This window comes from Dysidea avara, chromosome 11 (assembly GCF_963678975.1).
Source record: "Dysidea avara chromosome 11, odDysAvar1.4, whole genome shotgun sequence".
Taxonomy (NCBI): domain Eukaryota; kingdom Metazoa; phylum Porifera; class Demospongiae; order Dictyoceratida; family Dysideidae; genus Dysidea; species Dysidea avara.
In genome coordinates, this window is record NC_089282.1 from 13,577,240 (window position 1) to 13,601,472 (window position 24,233).

The 24,233-nt window shown below is 36.8% G+C and overlaps 4 protein-coding genes across 6 annotated transcripts; 2 read left to right on the top strand and 2 right to left on the bottom strand.

Annotated features, from left to right (window-relative positions):
• Positions 1-1,388: 1,388 nt before the first annotated feature.
• On the bottom strand, positions 1,389-10,622 carry LOC136237507 (putative N(4)-(beta-N-acetylglucosaminyl)-L-asparaginase GH22932). 3 transcript variants are annotated; one of them, XM_066027680.1, is made up of 12 exons: positions 10,580-10,622; positions 10,458-10,529; positions 7,946-8,051; positions 6,841-6,888; positions 6,681-6,793; positions 6,006-6,118; positions 5,889-5,950; positions 5,110-5,165; positions 4,982-5,057; positions 4,822-4,929; positions 1,614-1,747; positions 1,389-1,553 (listed from the first exon to the last, which is right to left on the bottom strand). In XM_066027680.1, the coding sequence occupies exons 3-12, from the start codon at positions 8,047-8,049 to the stop codon at positions 1,459-1,461; spliced, it is 909 nt and encodes a 302-aa protein (XP_065883752.1). In that variant the 5' UTR covers positions 8,050-8,051; positions 10,458-10,529; positions 10,580-10,622; the 3' UTR covers positions 1,389-1,458. The 3 variants fall into 3 exon arrangements, with proteins under 3 accessions (XP_065883752.1, XP_065883753.1, XP_065883751.1); XM_066027681.1 differs by adding an exon at positions 9,718-10,342 and having other exon boundaries at positions 10,458-10,600; XM_066027679.1 differs by having other exon boundaries at positions 10,458-10,620.
• A 453-nt stretch (positions 10,623-11,075) lies between these two features.
• On the top strand, positions 11,076-18,612 carry LOC136237505 (N-alpha-acetyltransferase 15, NatA auxiliary subunit-like). The gene is made up of 22 exons (XM_066027677.1): positions 11,076-11,345; positions 11,420-11,504; positions 11,555-11,659; positions 11,728-11,816; positions 11,870-11,938; positions 11,993-12,136; positions 12,721-12,865; positions 12,921-13,127; positions 13,179-13,285; positions 13,499-13,747; positions 14,707-14,859; positions 14,908-15,036; positions 15,120-15,199; positions 15,252-15,321; positions 15,376-15,439; positions 15,501-15,593; positions 16,805-16,887; positions 17,358-17,466; positions 17,524-17,622; positions 17,670-17,822; positions 17,880-17,971; positions 18,215-18,612. Exons 1-22 carry the CDS (start codon positions 11,286-11,288, stop codon positions 18,497-18,499), a joined length of 2,670 nt encoding a protein of 889 aa, XP_065883749.1. The 5' UTR covers positions 11,076-11,285; the 3' UTR covers positions 18,500-18,612.
• LOC136237508 (small ubiquitin-related modifier 2-like) lies at positions 18,588-19,359 on the bottom strand. Its single transcript, XM_066027682.1, has 5 exons — positions 19,226-19,359; positions 19,087-19,146; positions 18,957-19,034; positions 18,829-18,900; positions 18,588-18,769 (listed from the first exon to the last, which is right to left on the bottom strand). The coding sequence occupies exons 1-5, from the start codon at positions 19,241-19,243 to the stop codon at positions 18,710-18,712; spliced, it is 288 nt and encodes a 95-aa protein (XP_065883754.1). The 5' UTR covers positions 19,244-19,359; the 3' UTR covers positions 18,588-18,709.
• On the top strand, positions 19,289-22,284 carry LOC136237506 (WW domain-binding protein 4-like). The gene is made up of 7 exons (XM_066027678.1): positions 19,289-19,358; positions 19,419-19,491; positions 19,550-19,612; positions 19,998-20,069; positions 20,310-20,700; positions 20,962-21,196; positions 21,939-22,284. Coding segments are annotated over exons 1-7 (1,119 nt in total). The 5' UTR covers positions 19,289-19,356; the 3' UTR covers positions 22,222-22,284.
• Positions 22,285-24,233: the final 1,949 nt, after the last annotated feature.

The following is a 24,233-nucleotide window of genomic DNA, read 5'->3' on the forward strand; positions in this document are numbered from 1 at the left end:
CAAATGTTATAAGGAAATTTATAATTTTACAGATTGTATATCAATAGGCTGCAGCACCATACTTATCACACCTCAACCCTTATTAGTGAAGTGAAGAGTGGCCGTTTTGCTTCCTTTTCAGTTATGTTCTGCCCATTACACAGCATTAAAATTGAAAAATAGCATGTCTGCCAGTTATGTTCAGTCTATGCCGAATATAGGAGTTTAAAACCAAATTCAGATTCACTACGGAAAATATGAGTGATTCTTGTTATACAAATGTAGGGAAGCCATCACGTGCTACCGTGAATTGACACCTTGCACTGTCAGCAAAGATAAATGGGAGGTCAACGATGCATGCAGTCTACATACTGCATGTGTTACGCCAAACCTGTTGGGCTGAAGTAACATCTAAACTCAAGCCCATAACCTTAGCCACTGTTAAGGCACACTTGTCTGAAAGCATTAGTAAGTCAGTCAGTCTGTTAGTCACAAGTCAGTCGGTCTGTTAGTCACAAGTCAGTTAGTCACGAGTCAGTCGGTCTGTTAGTCACAAGTCAATCGGTCTGTTAGTCACAAGTCAGTCAATCAGTCAGCAGAAAATCAAATAAACATTAAAAAAAATCATAGAAACTATTGGAAGAATTTAGGGTTCGGAACTTTTTGGCTTATTAGTAGCTATACCTAACCAATACTAGCAAGGCACCATAAAATAAATGTGTGTACATTTTGTGAGAAAGTGCAAACCTTCTATTATGATTTTAGCTATTATGTTATTTATTATACCAGCGATGCAGACTTATACAGTGCCTAGTTTGAATGTATGGAGAAAGTTATCACTTGTGTGGATAGTTGCAACAGATACTTAGTATTACTTACAATTGTGCAACAAACACGGAGTGAATGATTTATTTTGCTATCAAACTTAGAGAATTGTTTTATTTTAAATTGCATTTGAAATGTGCATTGTTTACAACAATTAAGGCAGGGTTCCCAAATGGAATACTCACAAGGTACTGTACAGTCACACTGCTTAAAGGGTCTTAGTTTACTATGTTGCTTTACTGTAGTTGTACCCAGATAGTAAAATATCAGTATATGGAACATATTGTTTCACTAAGTTTAAACTCTCAGTAAAACATCAGTGAATGTGGGTTTACTGAAAAACTGAACCGTTCCTTATACTGGTGATATACCATTCTAGTAAACTAAGAAACTTGAAAGCAGTGTCAGTACAAATTACTGCAACTGCTACTGGTGGTACAACAATGCTTACTGAAACTAATGGCTTGTTAAGTGAGACAATCCCTCAAGGATTTTATGCAATATTTTACTGCTTTTAATGCAAAATAGCTTTATATTAACTTGTTTTTCTGTGTATGCAGTGATTTTACATGAATGTCAAGATGTACAATAAAGTTCTTTTTCATTATATGTTTATGCTAGACAATAACTATACCTTAGTTACTATACTGATTTTTAGTTTGATTTAATGTGAAACTGAGTGGGTTTACCCAGAACAGGATTGTAGACACAGTAAGGGAAAGGGCTATCTGGCACAGTTGTAGCAGCCGCTACAGAAAAAGAGAAAATTACAGGTCCAAACAGTCACCAGTGGTCAAGCAGAGACCTACCATATTCTCCCTTGATATTTGCAACAATAATTGCCCCAGAGAATCCAGGGTAGTATTTCTCAATTCTCTTTATGGCATCGTCTGCTGCTTCCTTAGGTGGCTTTCCTAACCTCATACTCTCCACAGCTTGGTAGCTACAAAAAGATCACCAGTAAAAACATAGATAACAAATTCAGTGGTACAATTGTTGCTCCGATACAGATATCATACAGTGCAGATAGTGCTGTGAAACTGGGTAAACTGATTAACTCCAGTTATCAGTTATTTTTTTGCATAACCAAAAAACTGATCTCTAAAATATTCACTCAAAATGTATGTTTTGGTTAATTTTCTCATCCTTTAACATTGATATCACCCTTGTAGTAGGATTCTGCTATAGGAATAATCACTTGTCGTCTATTACTTTGGCCATTATAAGGACAATCTGACAAACTGTACTACAAATTTTAAGGGTACGTAACTTACATTATATGCCAGGTGCGGCATGGAAATGTCATGATTCAGTTAAACCAGTTATGATTTGCTCAGTAACCCTTATGATATTCTGTCCGGTTTCACAGCTCTACTGTAAGTATGGTAGTAGGAATCAAAGAAGGTTTGGGCTTTTCTGGCCAAAAATATCTTAAACTAGCCTCTTCATGACAACTTGGCAGTATTGGTTAGGTATAATTAAACCCAATTGTAGAGTGATCAAACTTCCAACAAGTTTTCATGAAATTTTATTAACTGAATTTCTGCTGACTGCATGCCTGAATGATGCCCCCAGCCAAGCATAACTTAATTGACAATGGTTATGGCTACATTATTGACCTCTTCACTGTTTTTGGCCCAAGATGTGCATTTTCACCAATTGCAGCAGCCACAATGCATGCATCATGGGTTTACTTTTGTCCTTCTTTGTGTTCCTGGATCACAGTAATGCATGATGATTTCAGTGGAGCTGGCTATCTCACAAGAATCATCCATAATTTCTGCAGAGGCACTTCTTGTATTGTTCTTTGTTTGCAATGCTGTATAATAGGTAGAACATACTTGAAAATGAAGCAGAATGGCCACTGCACTTTTCAGTAGTCGCGTGTGTTTGTGTTAACACACAGTCTCTGTGGTAACTGAATTGATTGCAGAGGCGCTTGTCTTTATTTGTAATTCTGTATAGTGGGTGGAACACAGCTGAAAAGTAAGCAAAATAACCACAGCAATTTCCAATACTAATCAACAGTTGGGAAATACTTTAAACAACTTTTTTAAATAGCTATGCCTGTCCGATACTATTCTTTCTTTTGATGCCATATGTGTATAGGTTCACCAGTCATAAATCATGTTACAAAAAAGTAAATAACAATCGTAAGAAAAAAACTTAATTTGAGTAGGAATCATAGAAAGCAAACAAAGGAGGTCATCTATACCTGCAGCTTGCTATAAAATAATTTTAATTGAAATAATAATAATAATAATAATAATAATAATAATAGCCTCCGTTCAGAGGTATCTAGTGGACAGGAAACAAGGTATTGGTAAATATCAACACACACGGTAGTGTGTCGTGCGGCCAAGAAAGCCCGCAACCACACCGTGAGTATATTTACAGGAAGAAAGAAAACAGCTTTTTCATGTGTGCATACCTCCATGGCCCCTTCTCCAAAGCACACCATTTTAGCATTATAGCTGTCCCGCAAGTAGGGTACGCCACACAGAAAATTTGATTAAATTCGCAATCGCCATTTGCAAGATATGGCTGTTCAAAATTTTGTTTTAATTTCTTCGTTTTTTTCTTCTTCTTATGCCATACGGGGGGCTACGGGGGCTTCGATTTCTTTTCGCACTTAGCAAAAATTACTATAAAATGCAAACGTGTAACTTGATTGCCACGATCTTTGGCATAAATGTAGAGCATGTAATGGGGGATTCACTTACTAAGTTTGTTGTGAATCTGAGTAATATTCAAGGAGTTATGAGCATTTATTCACGTAAAAAAAGATCAAAGTTCTGTCATGCCTACAGGGTAAACCAAGTATAGAAATAACTTGAAAATTGGTGTATAGATAGGCTGGTCATCGTAGCAGTGCCTTTTGATAGTTTTAATAGCAATAGAGTTATAGCGACAAAGTTATAAAGCAAAAACTAAGCATGTGTAAAATCGCGGGATCGAAATACTCTAATAGAACAGTCACCGCGGGGTAAAAAAGGTATGCAAAAACGTCGAAAAAACTTACCAGAGTTCGAACCAGGGACCTCCATACCTAACACCTGCATCCTTAACCACTGAACCACTTGCTACCTTGGCTGATCACCTCACTTAATTTCTGCTTTATAAATGAAATTTCTAATTGAAATCTGCTCATAATCAAACATTTGTAATTTCATAGATCTACCAATAGAAGTACTAGATTGTTCTAGAACATTCTATGTATGTTCTATTAGAAGTCTTCAAAAAAATGTGCACTCCATTAGAGTATAACAATAATATTATCAAATATTGAATTAAATCATGCAATAAAATACATTTATAAGTCTGTCATCAATAATCATCATTGTGAAAAGAAGAAATGTGAGTGAAAACAAACCTCAAAGTCAGCCATAGGCTGGTTTTGGGGCCTTATAAAGTACAAAAAGGAGTGAAATCCACACAAAAACAGCCAAGCTGTGAAAAAATGGTGCGCCTTAAAAAGCCTGGATGAAAAAAGTTGTGAAATCAAAGGTGGTGGCCAACAAATGGCTGTAATGATGTTAATGCTAAAAATTTTTAATAATGGCTGTGTGCATTGTTAAAATTTATTGGTATTAACATCATTGCAGCCATTTCTTGGCCGCCACCTTTGATTTCACAACTTTTTTCAACCAGGCTTTTTAAGGCCGCATCATTTTTTCACAGCTTGGCTGTTTTTGTGTTGATTGGCCTAACGGTTGCCTCCAGATAGTAGCCACAGTGCAACTTTCAGATAAGAGCCGTAGCTTATATCTCAATAATTAATAACATGTATTAAAGTATGCAACAGAGTTGTTTTAAGCTAGGAAATAGCGTTTTTGAATTGCAAGTGGGTAGCAGTATTAACAGAAGTCAGTCATTAGAAAATCTGTATAAGTGCCATGGACCACACTACTGCCACACAACCTTCACATACATAGTAATTGCATGTTCTTCCTTTTTGAAAGTTAGAAATACGTAAGTTTACCTCTATAATAATACCCTGTTATAAAAGCAGCTTACCTTGGTAGGAATCTCATCATTATGTCACCATCACCAGTGCAAGCAGCCCCACCTACTTCAGCATCTGCATAGGAACCTGCTCCCATAATTGGGGAGTCTCCAACTCGCCTACAATGATACCATCATCATACAAACAGCACTGTTAAAACTATTAGCTTACCCAGCTATCTTGTATGTGAGGCCATTAGTAGTAGTGCCAGCAGCAACATTTCCTTTATCATCAATCACCACTACACCTATGTATTGGAAGTTACAGTCACAACCATTTTCAGTAGCTCACTCACTAACCTATAGTATCATGATTTCCAGGTCCTATCTTTTTATCTGTATCTCCTTGCCATGACCTGAATTACGCATAACTGAATTATACAGTAATTATTTATTGCAGGATGAGCTATGTATTCTTGTTGGATGCAGGACATAGAGGTGCTGTTTGAATGTTTATTGACAGAGACTGCATATCATTACAACACAAATTTTGAAGTATTTTATTTGCTTTTTCTTTGGAAATGTGGTACACTTTGTGTACTATTCATGTACTCTTTTAGAATGTATATTGTATGGTTCTGTTCTATTATCATTTGACAGAAATTTCATCAGGGATCTGTTTATATGATAGTTAGACTAGTAATTACACCAACAGGCGTTGCCCTGTGCATGTGTTTTTCAAAGTCTAGACAACAACTTGTTATTGTACCTTGACAGCTGCTTCTAAATAAGAAATGTAGCACTAATTATTAGAAACAAGCCCATTCAGTACTGCTCCTACTATCCATTTAAGCGGCCATGGGTTTCAAATGTTACAGGTGTGTAAATGCCATGTTTTGTATTCCCTTAATTAGAGCATGGTCTCCATAGAACATGAGTGTGGACATTTTCAGCCAAACAAATTTTAGCATCAAAAGTATTGAAGTTTAATTGAAGTAATACACAGGAACTCAAATGATTCATTACCCGAAATTGATTATGCATAGAAGTGACTGTTCTATTAGAGTATTTCACTACCCTGTAATATGGTGTTCGGATAACAGATTTACATACTTCATCTGTATAGTGTGTTACCTCACTTTGTCTTGTCACTGGTTGGTTTATATGGTCCGCAGCTCTTAGTATGATCTGGAGTGACATTCTGTAATTGTGAATGAACAAATGCACAAAAACAACTATCAGCTATGTGTGTTTACTTTCCAGTAATTTGGTTGACAATTGCTTGACTTCCAGGCTGACCACAGTTTTTCAGAATATGGGGTTGTGAGGTTGGAAGCATTGAATCCCATACTGAGTGCAAAGTTGGTGGCTACAAACAAAACAAAATACTAGATGAGAAAAAAAAATTCCTTCAAAAACGGTTGTAGCATTACAATTGTTGTAATGACGCAGTAGCTCCTCGTGCAATTCAGTTACCATATTTAAGCATAGTTTGCCCCTAGACAGTAGCCACAGTTCAACCAAATAAAGTCCCCACAGCTTGTATCTGATGCAAGTGTTGATAACATACATTTGAAGGAGAAAAGTCTATCTGTACAAATACTGTGCGCTACTGCAAACAAGCCCACCCTCAGGTAGTTGTCACCTCACACAGTACCCACAAAGTTTTTCTGGCTAAAATAGTAGCCAAGGCTATTAACCAGTAAAACATGGTAATTACCTTTGTTCATAAAATTATGGAATGAATGAAGCCCATTCATTTATGTTAGTGCAGTGATTGAAATACTCTAATAGAACACACGCCACTGACCGGCACACATGTTGAATGTATTACCTGAATTTCAAGCAAACTGACTATAGCCAAGGATAAACAGTTCCAGAAGCTCATACAAACTCCTGAAGGGCTCTTGACTGTACTAAAATAAACATACCATCATCTCCAACAAGAAGTGTATGTGAAGTGTGATCCATCACAGCTCTGGCAACTCCAATAGCATTGTTAACATTCTTCAGACAACCAACTGCACCAACATCATGACTGACGCTACATGTGACAATCACATGTAACAGAAACTAGATTATATTCCATACCCATCCATTATCATTGCATCCAATGTGGTCTCTCCTTTTTCATCCGGACTGTAGTATAGTGATGGCAGTGTTAATTATGGAATCAAGTATACAGCTGTACCATCATGATTTATTTATATTGACAGTATGTGTTCTTTGAAAAATATTTAGAAACACTGTAGTTGAGTAATTAAATAGTGGGAAAAGTTTTGCAACAGTATTATGGGTGAATTACTACTTATTCAACAAATACTCTTTCCTTCTATGTTGCTTCCAACTCAAACAAAAACATCATACCAACATCATACCAACAGTCCATGAATGTAGAGTAGACTAATGTACAACACAGCAATAAGTGGTTGTTCTATTAGAGTAAATGTGACCGAATCAGCAAGAATTTCACATGTTTACTAGTAAACATCATGACGCAAAATACTTTCAAATTATAAAAAAATCCGTAAATACTATTTTCACAATAAAGTAATGGCAAATATCTTGGTATCATCTATTTCTCCAAAGCAAAAATCTTTTCTTTTTAGTGTCAGTGTTTGGAAAATATGAGTATTAATTTATGTTGTATTGGAAGTGCAATTCACTCTGCCTTTGTTCAGTTTTTGCCTTCACCCTGGTAGTAGGAAGAGCTTGTAAGACATATGTAACTTGCCCAACAATGGATTTGCCTGTTCACGAAGAACATAATGGTGTAAGTTACATCCCATACAAGACTGCATTCATAAGTACTAACCATTATATTAAGGGCCTGTAATTTATTTTGTTTATTGTCACTGTACACATTGATCTTTCAGTTATAACCACTTTTGTAGTGCTGTAGCTTCTAAAGCTTTTGGCTTCTAGGGCAGAAAGTTTGGTTGACCATTTCTTAGAAGAAATAAAATGGAATTAGAAAAAGCACAAACATGTGGGGTTCTTGCAGATCTAGTCACAGTTTCAGCTTTCCTGCAACACAATTTAGAACTACAGACTAGACTCTTCAGTGAAGATTATAGTGGTCTCATGCAAGCAAATCCAAACATATTATACTTCATATATATATATAGCCAAGTCTTGTAGCACTTATGGGCTCCTGGTATAGCTTAGGCCTAACAAAACTGTGGTGTATGCTTACCTCCCTCCGTAGCCAACAGAATGATCACATTGTTCCACTTCACATTCTGTACCAGCTGCTACAACAGCATCCAGGTATGTTCCTCCACTGTGTAACTTCTGCATAGCTACAAATGGAATACAACACAGACCACAAAATCAGCTCAAATTAACAGTGATGATATACAAAACAACCTGTTAATGTGGACGCTTGACTTGACTAAATAAGATCCCAAAGTATATCTAATGTTACGTGTACATAAACTGACCTAGAATTTAGATTATAGGATACTCAAAGGTGTCATTGAGATTGCACAAGTAGTACTGCAGGTCAAATTTAAGCGTATTACATACGTTCTATTACAATTTTTATTTCATTCATTGGGGGAAATTTACACATAAATTACGTTATCATGAACCATCTGATGACATGCACCAGATTTATTTTGTCTAATAGATATACGTCACCAATTAGCAGATGTGTAGCAAAAGATCACAGCAACAAGCACCCCAGTATGGACACCTGAAACCACAGCACTACACAGTGAATTCTTACTTCAGTCATACGTATATAACTAGTGTGTACATGCTTTTGTTTTGATAACTGACATGAGTATAGTAAAAAATGTGCATATTCCGATAAATGAAGTCCTTTTCTATGCTCTGTTGTGAACATAACAGCCCCATACACAGCTACTAGTGTTGACAATTATTTTTGCTAAGGGGAGTGCGGATACAACACTGTACATTCGAAAGTCATCACTTGCAATCTACAACAATGTCAATGCTGTATCAAAGCTGAACTAACATCCCTACATTACTTTGTAGGAAAAGTTGATGGTCACGGTCCACAAGATCTCGATAAACTTCTGTTGTAATTCATTGTGTTAATTAGTAGTATATGGGGACAATTGAGTGTCAAACATGTTTTCATGCTGTAATTAGTTGATGCAATTGTCTGATCATCAAATATTTAAGCTCCCCATGATCAGCTGCCGGAAGCCCTCACTTTGCAACCCAGTGCAACTGACAGAGTTGGGGGTAACTAGTTACTTTTGTAACTAAGTTACGTAACGGATTACTTTTAAAGTAACTAGTAATATAACTAGTTACTTACTTTGTAACTAGTAACTTGGAGTAATTTTCTGAAAAGTAACTAAGTTACAATAGTAACATTGTAACTATAACTAATTATGCTTTAAAAACAAGAGCACTTCAATTTTTGTGCCATATATGCTACAGCCACATTAAGTACACACATTCTGTGTACTGTTCTCTATGATTCAGCTTGAGTAACAGACATAGCATTAAAGCACATATGTATTGCATCCCTTAATGATGTAAATCTGAACAAAATTCATGTTACAAAAGCAAACAAATAAGTCATAATTTATACTACGAAAGTAACTAGTAACTAGAGTACTTAGTTACCTTTTGAAAAGTAACTGTAACTGTAACTAAGTTACATGGGATAAAAGTAACGTGTAACTAGTAACTAGCTACTTTTCTGAATTAACTACCCCAACTCTGGCAACTGACAGAGGTATCAAAACCATAGAAAAAAGCATTAGATAACTGAATTTCCACTAAGGCCATACCTATTGAATCTTATGTTGCGTGGGAAAATTCTCAGAAAATTTGGGTAGGTACGTAGGTCGATTTGATAATGATAATTATTACATAACAGAAAATTCAAGTATTGGTAAAAAAAGAGCCACAACTACAAAAAGCCTTGCATGAATCATATAGGGCGTTCTGCAGTAGCAGAATGTATTACTGTACAATGAAACAAACCTCTTTGAGTACTAAGAAACTACTTCGTTTGGAATATCTTCCCCATTAAAGCTTGACCTTTAAGAGTTTAATCCCAGAGGAGTTATACCAACAGCTGATTTTCACCCGCACTCACAAGATTGACCATCTTGGCACATCACGTGATTATTATCATTTCAGGTCATGAAATAGACAGTCAGTTGGGCCCGCGCAACATAAAATCCAATAGGTATGGCTTAAACTGTTATTACACAGTATAGAGATATTCCATCTCCATAGTAACAAAAATAGGCACCGTAATTCCTTGATTATTATACTGTAAGTCGGCCATATTGTTGTGCAACTGTATCGAGCGTTGTATGGGGACTTTTTGATCCGCTTTACAGGTTAGCCTGTCTGTTACATATGTTAGTACTAACCTTACGTGATGTCCATCCACCATGGTTTTTTCCATGTTGTATTTGGGACGCGCACAGCACCTAATTTCAACCTTCTCTGTAGACCCCGTGTGTATAAATTCTACAAATCTGCACAACAATATGGCCGACCGAAAATGGTTGTTATGGAGATGGAATATCTCTATACTGCAACTTCAGCCTCATAAGGAAATCATTGACCTCCTGCGTAGCCACTTGTCTCCCGCCCACTATCAAACAATGAATCGGCAGTTAATAAAATCATTGTGCACATTTTCAGGAAGAGTTGGCCACAGCATGGCCACAGCAATAGTCCTATTGGTACAAATGATATAGCTACCTCACCTGCTGTTGTAGCGTTCAAAAACGTCCATGTATTAATAACAAGGGGAAGTTTCCCAGCAGCAACACTGATAGCTATTATAGACATGAAAGTAATGGTTAGCAGGAGGACCATCTCGTCTCACCCTGACCAACACACAGTAAATTTAATAACGATTCGATTGTGGGTTCTTGATAAACAATTCGATTGTGGGTTTACATTACCAAAAAGGAACTTTATGTCCGATAGTTACGGCGATACTGTAGGCGGTTCGCTAAAGCTAAGGGGGGTTGCAGATGGAGGAGTAAAAAAGAAGAAAAAGAAAAGGAAGTCGAAGGAATTGTCAAGTGAAACCAGCTCACAAGTTTCTGAAGAAGTTAAAGACGAGAAAGTATATAAGAAAGTCAAAACTCCCGCCCAGTTGGCCTTTGATAAGGCACAAGAAAAGCGACAAGCAAAGGATATTATGGAAAGAGCCAAAAAGACCCATAAACAAAGAGTCGAAGAATTAAACGACAGATTGGACTTACTATCAGAACATTACGACATCCCAAAAGTCAGCTGGACCAAATAAATCCATGTTTTATTTGTGCGTACACCAAATGAATTGTGCCGTTAAATTTTTCGTAGTTTATAATGTATTCTAATTAATACACGCTCTTTGGCAATGCGATCGCGTGACTGCACACATGGCATCGTAATGTAGTGGACTCTAAACAGAAGACAGGCTGATGTCGCTGTTGTGAATCGAACGTGTTATTGATCCATTTGGCCGTCTGTTCGTTCTCCCAACATTTGAACGGTCGCACAGTCAGTTTATCAAGGAATCCTAATACTTTCGGATAAGCAGAATGATGTCTGCGAACAACAAGCTACCCCCGAAAGAAAGTGGGATGTTTAAAAAGATACTGGTGAGCTGATTAAACACACACTATTCGTAGTGGGATCTATTTAGAATGGCACGTGTTATCATTTCACACCACAGCGGTCCTACGAATGCAAGCAATATAAGACTGGATTGAAATTTGCTAAACAAATACTCTCCAACCCTAAGTTTGCAGATCATGGAGGTTAGTACTATGCAATTTTTTCTGTAAAAAATTACTTTCACATTTTGTAGAAACTCAAGCAATGAAAGGGTTGATATTGAACTGTATGGGACGCAAAGAGGAGGCATACGACTTAGTGAGAAAGGGTCTCAAAAATGATCTCAAAAGTCATGTCTGTATCCTTTGCATACTTAAGGGTCTATGTCACAGCTGTTATCTGTGAATCCTTAACAGACCACTGTAGGCTGGCATGTGTATGGTTTATTGCAGCGATCAGAGAAAAAATATGATGAAGCAATCAAGTGCTACAGGAATGCTCTAAAGTGGGACAAGGTTAGTGCTTGTATCTCATCTTAGGTTGTCAATTAGTTTATTTTCATCACCAGGAGAATATACAGATTCTTCGTGATCTATCATTACTGCAAGTACAAATGAGAGACTTGGATGGATTTAGAGTAAGATTTTGTGTTCAACGGTTGCTGTAATAAATCACGTATGATGCACACCAGGATACAAGGTACCAACTACTGAAGCTAAGGCCAGCACAAAGGGGCTCATGGATTGGCTATGCCGTAGCTTACCACATGGCGAAAGATTACGATACTGCAATTAGAATAATGGGTGAATACAGAGCTACTCAGAGTGTGGGACAGGTATGCAACTTAAAAAGTTTGCTGAATTTGTTTGTTACAATCTGGTCATAAACCAGCTGAAATTTTTGTGGCTGACTTTAGCAGCTGTTGCTGTTGTCTATAATTCATTGGTTGATTTACAATTTAACTTGTATGAGATCTTGTGTTAGTGGAGCACCCCCTGTACATGTCTTTGTGTCCCTGTTTCCCTGATGCTGTGTGTGGTGAAAAACCTCATTACTAGGGGAATTTATTATTTTTTAGTCCTTAAATTGGTAATATTGTGGGCTTTTGTGGCTACAATTATTATACCACAGTTTGCATTCTATTCATTGTGATTACTTCTGTTTAATGTTTTGTGTAATGTGAAACTGAAAATACATTTGTTTTTATATTCAATCATTTTTTCCTGCATTCCACGGAGTTATAAGTTCTAGATTCTTTCTCCCTAGATTAATAGGACCTTTTAGTCTTCTCACCGTGTTGGATAGCATTTACAGATAGGGATATAGACCGAAAAAGCATTTACAGCACCTGTACTTAGTATATGTTACATGCACTGTTTGCTGTTTTTTACTGGTACTACTCTGCTGTCATTTTTTCAGGAGAAGCCTGACTATGAGTACAGTGAGATGATCATGTATGAAGCTCAGTTATTAAAAGAGTCAGGGCAGCTTAAAGAAGTTTTAAAATTTCTGGATGACCACGACTCTCACATATGCGACATCTTAGCTATGCAAGAGCTAAAAGGTGAAATTAACTAACTTCTGTGTGCTAATTGTATTATCTACTGTTGTTATTGTAGCTGAGGTGTGTATTGAATTAGGAAATTTCAATGATGCTCGGCTTTTGTACTGGAAGCTGTTGAAACGAAATCCGGAAAACGTGTTTTACTACACTAGTCTGCAAGATTTAGTTAAGCCAGCTGATCCTTTACAATTTTATGTTAACCTACGGAAAGAGTTACCTTTCTCAAGTACTGTTAAGCGTCTGCCATTAAACATTGCAACAGGTAAAGTAGCACTTTCGGTAAGATGGTACTTTGACATTTTTCCTTTGCTAGGTGATGCATTTGCTAAGTTACTAGATGAATACTTGCAGCCAGGATTCCACAAAGGAATTCCTCCACTATTTGTTAATTTAAAAAGTTTGTATAAAGATCCCACTAAGGTTAGTTCAATTGTCTGTATATTGTAGCTGTCTGGGCTGTCTGTGCCCCAGTTGCTTTTTTAACATTGTTCCACTTTAGTAGAACCTTTCAAACTTAATTATTTTAACAAACTTATTTTTGCTGTAGTAGAGAGGTTATTACCTCTGGAATCAGACCTGTTGAGATTTGCTTTCAAGAGTTCGTTTAAAAAAAAATTTTTTTTTCAATTTCAGGTTGAAATAATTACAAGAACGGTTGAATCGTTTTATCACTGCCTGCGTGAGCATGGCAGTTTCCATCCACCAGGCAGTGATTATTTTGCTGTGGAGCCACCAAGTGCTGAGCTATGGGTGCTCTTCTTTCTAGTACGTCACTACACCACCATTGGGAACACCCAGAAGGCAATGGAATATGTGGATAAGGCCATTGAACATACACCAACTATGATGGAATTGTGTATGATTAAAGCTAAAGTATACAAGGTATTTTGTTTATTTCTGTATTTGATGTGTTTAGTGAAATATTATGAGAAATATCCATCAGTTAGATTTAGTAGCATTATACAATATGGTAGAACTCTGATAGGGATCATGCACCTTCTCACAAAAACATAGTTACCAGAAATCAGCTTCACAATATGTCGGTGGCACCTTGGCAGTATTGGTTAGGTATAACCAAGCCCAAAAATGCTTTCAGTACAATCTGAAATGCTTCCAATAGGCTGCTACAAAATTTAAACTGGAATTTTCTACTGACTGCATGGCTAACTGACTGATGCCTTCAGACAAATGTAACTTGACGCTATGGACTTGATTTTTTCACTGTTCGACATTGCCTCAGCCTGACAGGTGCCTTTTAACATACTGGAGTGCATACAATGCATGCTTCATGGACTTACCTGTGTCCTCCTTTGTGTCCCATTTATCTTTGCTGACGGCGCAAAGTGTCAATTCACAGTGGTACTGTGATGACTTCTCTACATTTGTAATGGGCAAGTACTTCATTGTGACTGGATTGGTTACAAAGGTCCTTCTCGTAGTTTTCTTTATTTAGCACTGTGTAACGAGCTGAAAATGAAGTGTATTGACCATTATACTATTGATAGTTGGGGCATGCATTCAGACAAAATTGATAAGCTTGGTGCCAATCTTTCACCAATCATAATAATGTTACAAAAACTGTAAACAAGAGAGGTTAGGAATTTTAAGTTGATTAGGAATCAAAGAGTTATATAAAAGTAGCGAAACAAGGGAGGTCACTTACATGTGAATTGGACATTTAATCCCTATTCACTGTCCACTAGTATATCTTCAGGTGTAGGTGACCTCCCTTATTTCACTACTTTTTATTTCTTGGATCCTTACGTAGCTATAATTTTTCCTTTTATTAAACAGATTTTCTTCAACAGTGGATAGAAATGTTTTCTGTGTGTTATTTGTAGAATGCTGGTGACTTAAAAGCTGCCGCACACTGGATGGATGAGGCCCAGTCGTTAGACACAGCCGACAGATATGTGAATTCTAAATTTGCAAAATATTTACTGAGAATTGACCAAGTGGATGAGGCAGTTGAGAAAAGCCAGAAGTTTACAAGAGTATGCAAATATTGCTTAATTTTAAAAGTTGCATATTGAAATTTTCAGGAGGGTGCAAGCACTTTGGAGATCCTAATTGAGATGCAGTGTATGTGGTTTGAATTGGAGTGTGCGCTTAGTTACTATCGCCAAGGAAAGCTTGGAGAAGCTTTGAAGAAGTGTCACCAAGTTGAAAAGGTATGGTTAATCGGCCGATTTTGTGTGGAGTGCTGAATACGTTGACATATGTGAATCTTTGAAACAATTTTCTATTTGTATAGCATTTTGTGGATATCCACGACGACCAGTTTGACTTTCACACCTACTGCATGAGAAAGATGACTCTCAGAGCATATATAAAGTAAATACATTGTGTCTCATTGATAGTATGTGTACATTTGTGTCTTTTTCAGTTTGATAACACTAGAAGATACGTTAAGAGATCATCCTTTCTATGTTGAAGTTACTAAACTAGCTGTAAAAGTATGTTAATGTTTTTGTTTGACAACAATTTTTATACTAGTTTCTTCCCTACAGATATACCTTCAACTACATGATAATCCTCACACTGAAGAAGTGACAGCTAGTAATGAAAAGGAAGGTAGACATGTTTTGTTAGTAATGATGTGTACATGCATGGTGATACGTGTTGTGTATGCTAGAATCTGCACCATCAGCCGAGCAGAAGAAAATGCGTCGCAAACAAAGGAAGGCTGAGTTAAAAGCACAGGCTAAACTGCAAGAAGAGAAAAAAGGTTGGTTTTGTATGTATGTTGTGTTCTGTAAAGAAATTTATGTAGCAAGTCTCTATTGACTGTCCATAGAATGTTATTTTCATAGCATATTAATATGGTATAGTTGGAAGAATTTTTGAAAGGTTAATTGTTTGGAGAAAAAAAAAGTTTAAAAAAATATTGTCAATGGATCCTCTTTACCATGTCACACCTTTGTTAATTAACTAGATGGGTTTGTGCACACTCGAGGAAGCTATAATAATGGTTACGTTGATCACGTACAGTAGAATGTGCTGCTTTGATTGTTCAGTTAAGCTTATATTGATAAACGTCCATCTGACTTTGGTAGAATTGCATCTAGTTACTCCCCTTCCTCCTTCGTAGCTTGAACCATGTTGGTCAGTTAATCCAGCTGAACAGCCTGCAGATTGAGCCACGACTAGTTGGTTTTCTTAGCCCTTCCAGCTATTTTCACTCAGACTAGGATTAGAGCTGTGAACTGGACAAAATGTCATGACCGGTTACTGGGCAAATCATACAGTAGGGCAAATCAAATGAAAACTTACCATTGAAAATCCCATGAAATGCTTTCCATATAGTTTTCATGGACAAAATCTCAAATGGTGTGTTCTCATCACTGTATTGTTGTATAGTCATGTGTAAGTGTTTGCATTGTGTAAATGTTGGTTTAGTACAGTGCATGTAGTGTATAGTGTGGATGTGACATTAGTGTGTGCTTAGAGTGGTGTCGTTTGCATGTATGTACGTACATATGTATGTATGTGTGTGTATGTATGTATGTATGTATGTATATATGTATGTTTGATCATAATTGAAATTAAGTGCTGTAACTTTCCATCCCATCTACATGTTTGTACTGTCTAATTTTGTTTACTAACTATAGGAGGGGAATGTTTCAGTAAATTGTTATGCATTTTTTGCATAATTTGTCATTACTGCACAAACAAAAGAAAACATGATTTTTAAGTTGAAGTTCTTTTTCTGCTTTGTTATGTGAAGTTAGGAGGGAACAATTCTTAACTTTACACAACTGTGAATCTTATGATACTGCAAATGTGCTGGTGTGTGTTATAGCATTAACTTCTGAATCCCACTAATGTGCTAGTGGGTTATGTTGATTGGAACTGCAGCCATGCAATGGACCTATTTTGTTAAGTCATTTTTCTTTTGCTAGTTACTATGTACAAATGGTGTTGACTTCTGTTTTTCAGAAAATAAACCCAAACCAACTGATACTGAGAAGAAGGCTGTTGAAGAGAAAGAGGAAGAATTAGATCCTGCTAAGCTTGTTGCAGTAAGTCGAATACAAGTGTCAACACACGCACGCATGCACGCACACACACACACACACGGAGTCACGCACGCACCACACACCAACTTAAAAGCCATGTGCTGGGTATTATTGCAATGCCAATGCAATGCTTTAGTGAATCTTTTAACATTTTGGCAAAAAGTGATGTTGATTAAAGTAATTTTAAATTCTTTGCAATCAAGGTGGCCTATGCCTTTACTATAAGCAAATGCCTGTCCAATGGGATGGGATCCAGATTCCACAGATGCTTCTGGGTGTGGCCTGGATTGTAAGACAGAAGATTTCAAAATCTATGCAACACAGAAAGTTACTAAAAACTTGACCTTTCAAAGTGAGTGGTTATAATTTGACCTTTCAAAATGGGTGGTTATGTAATTCAATTATATCAGATCTTGTTACAAAAATATGGAAGCCTCTGGACATACATCTTATACCCCTCTATCCCAACACAGATCAAAGAGCCACTGGAGGAAGCATTGAAGTTCCTAGTTCCACTACAGCATTTATCTCGTGGTTGTACTGACACACATTTGATGAGCTATTCCATTTATTCTCGGAAAAGTAATCACCCCTTTTTCCTATTTCCTGATTATATAGCAATGTTGTAATCTAATACAGGGAAATTCCTGTTGATGTTGAGATCATTGAAGAGAGGCCTTCTGGTCAATGCAGAGCATCCAGAAATGCATATTGATGTAGTGGACTTTGTTTTAGCAGGTACGTACTAGGATTGTATCACTAAAACATTTTAGCATCATTTCTAGTTCAATCTGCCACTGATGCGGAGCTATCAGGGCCAGTTAAACAAGTGATAGACGAAGCATTACCAACACTTTTAGGAGGGAAGTCTTCTGTGGAAGAATTCAATAAGGACTACTTGTTGAGACATCAAGACTCTGTCCCACATCTTGTTACAGGTGGAGTACATATAACTGATTACTGTAGTCATGTTATAAATTGTGTACTCTCTGCAGGAGCTACTGTATTGTACAGACTTCATCCAGAATGCAGGGATGAAGCTATTTCATTAATTACAAATTTAAATTACCCATCAAGGAATCTCAAGGTAATAAATGTGCAAGACCTTTTTCTCCTTTTATTTTGCAAGCATTTACAGCTGTCTTGTTCTTTGTTAAATGTACAAGACATCTTGTTGTTTGCTACAGTAACTGGCCGTTGTTTGAGGCAATTCATTTTCTCTCAAAATGAAGTTGTCATAGAAAACAGGCTACATACAATGTCACATTTTACAATTTAATTCTTTTATGTAACTAGTTCTTATACTGGACTTTTCATCTCTCATTTTTAGACTTGCCTAAGTGTACATTCTTTACTTAAAAGTGGCGCACTGGGGAAATGTCCTGATCAAGTAGCCAGTTTTGAAGCCAAATGTCGGGAATTCTACCCAGTGGCAACAGCATTCAAACCAATCCATCAAGAAGAGTCAACTACTCAATCACCACCTAAGCCAGCAAGTTTAGAAAATCACTTAGACAGCCACGAAACAGATGACAAGCAAGCAGACACCACAAAGAACATGGACAGTCTTTCATCACAGGAAACAGCTAAAGCAGTACAATGTAGCAGTGACTGAAGAAAGCACACAACACCTAACCTAGTGCTAATCCCAATATCTTTTAATTGCATGCTTGTATTCTGTGTAAGCATAGATTTTCTTCTTAAAATTTTTTTTGACAGATTTTTTTACATTGGTTCTAAATGACGTAACGTATGCATGTGTATATGATATAGTTGGTTCAGGGAATCTAAACATGTAAATTTCATCAATGTCTATTAAGTATAGCTACATTCCTCCAGTCTGCTGTTGGAATACTTCAATTGTGTCATCATCTTCCATATTCAACTAAATAAAACAGTAGGTGTTATGGGGGAGTGAAGTAAATAGATACAAAAGCTACATACCCTTGAAGGTGTGTCTGTTTCTTCTATGTTGTCACCATCAAATACAAATCGAATTGCTCCTTGTGAAAGTCCCTGAATGCAGATTTATAATGCATGGGGTTTTTTTTACACATCATTAAGTAGCTCACCTGTCTTTCGCAGTACGCCGTCATTAGTTTTTTCAATGGTGTATTCTTCTTAATCTTGAAATGTACAACACTACCATCCTGCACCCAAGATACTTATACTTTAGATTTATACAGCATAAAACCTACCTACCTGGCCAGTTACTTTTAAGTTAATATGTTCACTACTTCCCACGTCTGGTTTTACCTCAGGCTGCGAGAAGTACAAAAAAAAAAAAAAACATTTAGGGTTATAGGCTTAAGATAACATAAGTATTGATCGTTCAACTAACCTTAGCGTCGTCCGACATCTCTTAAGTGTTTAAATTGGTGATAGGATGAAGCGCGAGTAAGCGCGTGGACTTTGGCGCGGATTATGTTTTAATTAAAGCTCACTACTTTCATTAAAGTTTACTGACCGAAAATGTAAGAGTCGTTTGTTTACAAGATATTTAAAGCCCTTAACACGTTGTTTCTTTGCCGTAGGGCAGATTACTGGGTATCTCAACCAAGAAAATTCTGCGAGATTTGTAAATGTTGGTATGCTGATAATAAAATTGTAAGTATCAATCCTTCACCATCAGAATGATTTATCTCTTGTTAACATGTTTTAACAGAGTGTTGATCATCATGAAAGAGGTGTGAGACACAAGGCTAATGTTGCTAACCACCTAAGAGAGGTAAGCTGTATTGTGATTGGAAATGCACGCAAAACTGCCGACTGCATATAAGTGCTTTGAGAGAAATGTAACAATCTTTACGGACAGCTTAAAGTTTTAGGATGTGGATTTATTTACTAATATAATTCTGGTATGGTAACCTTCAATCTACCCTTATAACATTGTTATTAAGGCTTCAGGCCTGAACCCCTGAAACATCATTAATTGTTGACTTATGAATTGTGTTCACTAGCAAATTTGGGCAGAATTAATCCCTATAGAACACTATCCATTAACACTCAGTTGGACTTAAACTTATGTTTAAATGGGTGTTTGGATAGAGTACAAAATCTACGTGCTTAAAATTCCTGATATAAGCCTAACACCTTATTTCTCTTTGCTACAGGCACGGAAGAAGAATACTGAAGAACGTAAGGAGCAAGAGAGTGTAACCAGAGAATTGATACGAATTGAATTGGTATGAGTAAACACAGTGAAACCTCAGTTAGCTCTTTAATAAGACATAGCAACCATGTCAAGTAGGTCCCAAACAAAGGTAGACGTTTATAACTCTTGACAAAGCTACTGTGTTCTTCGTGACCTCTTTAATAACTATGCCATATACATACATGTAACTTCTTGTAGCCATAGGACCTTATATATGAATGAGGTTTCACTGTAATGTCCTGGTTGTTTATAATTCATGTGGTAAGTACAGGAAGCTCAAAGAGCTTATGAGAAAGATGTTTTGGAAGAACAGTTGTCTAGTGCTATAACGGATCCGGAGGTGAAGAAAGCACTAAAGAGAATTCAACAACAAAAATCATACAAGAACCTTGAGAAATCTGTCACAGTTAGTGCTAAGCCACAGTCTAATCCAGAGCCACCACCGCAGCCAGAGAAAAAGGGAGGCAAGAAATCGAGCAAGACTGGACCTTCACAACCCACCCTTCCCACTGAGATCAATACTGACTATGCAGCTACTAATGCTGAAATCATGTTGGCATACTATAAACAGAATCCTCCGACAGCGACAGAAAATAAGTCACTATGGTGGCAGTTGTCAACTCCAGAAGGAATACCATATTACTACAATACAGTGACCGGAGGTATGTATGTCTTGTAGTGTGCTGAGAAAACACTAATAGAGCAGTCATTTCCATAGTTTGGTTAACCAAGTATCTGAATAAGTGGAATATGGATAACAACTCTAATAGTGTGTGTTTTAAAAATGTTAGTAAAATAGTTTGTGTATGTAGTTACTTTTCAAAAGGTTAATTTCAGGTTGTAGATAGTTTCTGGCTATAGAATATGTACAAAGCAGCTGTGTGTAATATACATGTATAGTTCTTGACCAGACATTTTTATAGTGACACAGTGGGAGAAACCAGACATGCTACAAGGAGAAAACACTTCTGAACAAACCACAAGTGGAAGTGGTGAACAGTCAAACTCATTAAGTGCTGGTGAAAGTGACCAAGTCAGTGCTGGTGCAAAGAGGTCCAGTAATGATGACAGTAATGATGACAGTGGTGTAAAGAGACCTTACAGTGGAAGGGGCTACCATCGAGGAGCTTATGGTGGCTGGACAGTTGTCGCAGAAAGGTAGGTAAATGCTTCTTAGCAAAGTTAAACCTCATAAATAGGACCACCTGTGTGGCCAAGAAAAATGGCCATCAATGAGGTGGTCTTATTAACAAGGTCTAAGCTATATTTGGGATACGTGACATGGTGAGGTGGCCTTTCTTTAGCTTCACTGTGCTTTGCAAATACGTTCATCAAGTTAGTATAAAACCAATGCTTTGCAGTACATCACAAAGAAATAATGGCTTATGGGGGGGGGGGGGGGGGGTTGTTGACAGCTTTCTAGTTGTTCATGAACTCATTTTATTTTGCATGCCTGGAAAATTTTTATTTGCCTGAGTTGTTTTCAGATTTAACTGTGGTAACTGTAGTTACGTGTTTCTGGTGCGATACCCATATCAAATTCTATGCATATTATAGATTTTTATAGCTATGCCAATTTTGGTTTCTGGAAATGTTGAATGGGGATATAGCATTGTGAGGTGGAGGAGTTAAATTATAAATGTGACCTTCTTACATAGTAACTTGATTACTGTAAAATCATACAAACAATTTTAACTGACTGGAATTCAAGGCAATTTGGTATGTTCCAAAGGTGTACTTCATTACTAAGACCACCACCTAGTATTCCTTTCAGAAATAATACATGTATTATAGTGAGGGTATTATTATTGATGTATTTCTTTAGTCCCATGGTCCTATTACAGAAGCTTCATTGTGTTTTGGACTATGACTTTAATGTACATATGCTATTGGATTACAGGGAACAAGTTCCGTTTGAGGAAGAAGACGCTATGGAAGAGAAACAGGATATAGCTACACATCAAGAATCAGAGAGTAGTGAGTCTGATAGTGAAGCAGACAAGGCTGAAGACACAGAGATGAAGGAAATGTTTAAAGAAAAAACGGTGGATAGTTTGGAAGACACTGTGGTCAAAGAAGAAAAAATAGAACCAGGAACATTTGGTGGTTTCAGTTTCAAGAAGAGAAACATGAATTTCAAGAAACCACAAATTAGGCAAAGAATTAATGAAAGTGATTATTAATTAGAGTAAACCAATATTGTGGTCTGTGGGGCATCATTTGAAATTATTTGAGGGTATATTTTATATGCTTTCACATGGCTATGAAATTTTCTCATGTGGGTTGACTCGTACCCTAGTCCTACTCATACCCTATTTCTACTCAAATTTTTATTGTTTCAGTTCACTCATGATGACTTCCTCCAATATATACCATCTCTATGTTTTGAGAGCAAGAGGTCATTTTGTTCCAATTGCATTCCAGGTAAGGCTACGTCAACTTGATTAGTGATGTCCACCTTTGAACAATTTTCACGATAAGTGGAACAGGGATGTACCTAGGTTTCGAATAGTGGTGGTAACAAGAGACAGAATATTATAGGATAAAATATGGGTCACCTTAACTAGTCTAAATCAGATACAAATGTGTAGTGGTTAAGTAGTGGCTATTTTGTTCAAGTGTTGGTTAGTACTGACCACTGTTGGCACATCCATGGTGGAAAATACCACTAGAAACTCCATATGCATTTAACTACTGCATATTCTGCTTTGATCTTTGGCATTAATGAGATTCTAATATCACTAAGAAACCTCCTGGCATATTGGAAACCTTGAGTTGGTTAGAAACCAGAGTCACTGCATAGTATTTAGCAAAATGCTATAGTTATGAAAAGTTTTGATTATGGGTTTCATAATGCTGCTAACATTAAACACTGATCCATGCTCTCAGTTGATTAAGAACTATACCCTTGATTCTTCATAATTTTAGAAACTTTGGCTTGCCTCGGTTTCAAGAACCTTGAGCTGGGTTCCTAACCTGTACTTTACCTGCAGATATCTTAACTCAGAAACATGCCATGGTGATGAGTTACCATTTCATTAACCCTTCACCAAGAGTAATCAAGTTGAAGTGGCAGCCTAAGGAGCTAGGGACCAACATCTTTATCTGTATGTCAATTGTGTTTAATAACAGATTCAGATGAATTATCTGCATACAATAATTTCAAGCATTTCTTTGAAGTTTTTCCCATCATTTACCGACTCACTTCAGGTTCATAAACGAACCAGCAGGAATCAGTACTGGTACTATGTTGTTCAGTTTCCATCTGTTTAAGAGTTATTTATCAGAGAAATTATGCAGATGAAAAAATATATGCAGTATGTGAATCCTCGGAGTATTTGTCAAATCTAGTTGATGCTCTCAGTGTTCTTTTAAAGTGAGTCTGTAATCATGAGATAATCTTTGGGTACTTCCATGTTCACAAGCCAAAAATAATGTTTGTTCATCTCTTCATCTTTCTTTTGCTTTTAACTTGCAGCATTTTTCTAACTTAGCATTATCACAAGTCCATACGTTTGATTCATTTGCTGATTGTGTTTATTTGTGTTTTAAGGATAAAGGCTTATGCCTGTACATCATAAACATTATGTGCTAATTACTATACAAAATCAAATAAGCAATTACTGTAATGTCTGTCCAGCAGTGTTTTTAATTCATTGACAGAGGGAGAATCAACAATAGATTGGGTAACGAATTCCAGTCATCGATTACTCTGTTACTATAAAATTTAGATCTTGTATATGAATTAGTGTGATGCTTGAATAATTTCTTTGTGCAACCTCTTATTGATTATCTACGTCATAATTGCCTTTGAGAATTTGGTACAAATAGATCAAATCACCCCTTCGTCTATGGTGCTGTAAAGATGGCAGGTTTAGATGTTTTAATCTGTCATAGTATGATGAATGGAATCATTCTGGCTGTATTCTTTCATCTGCAAACATCAGTAACTGACTGGAGACAAGTGATGGCAGTTCATTAACATATAGAGAAAACAATAACGGACCAAGTATGGAGCCCAGCGGGACACTACCGGACACCTGTACCCAAGATGACAAGACACCATTAATTTTAACACATCGGCATCAACCTGTAAGAAAACTTTCAAACCAGCTCAAAAGTTGACTGTTAATTCCGTTTCAATAAAAGTCTGGTATGTGGGATGCTGTCAAATGCTTTTGAGGAATCAAAATAA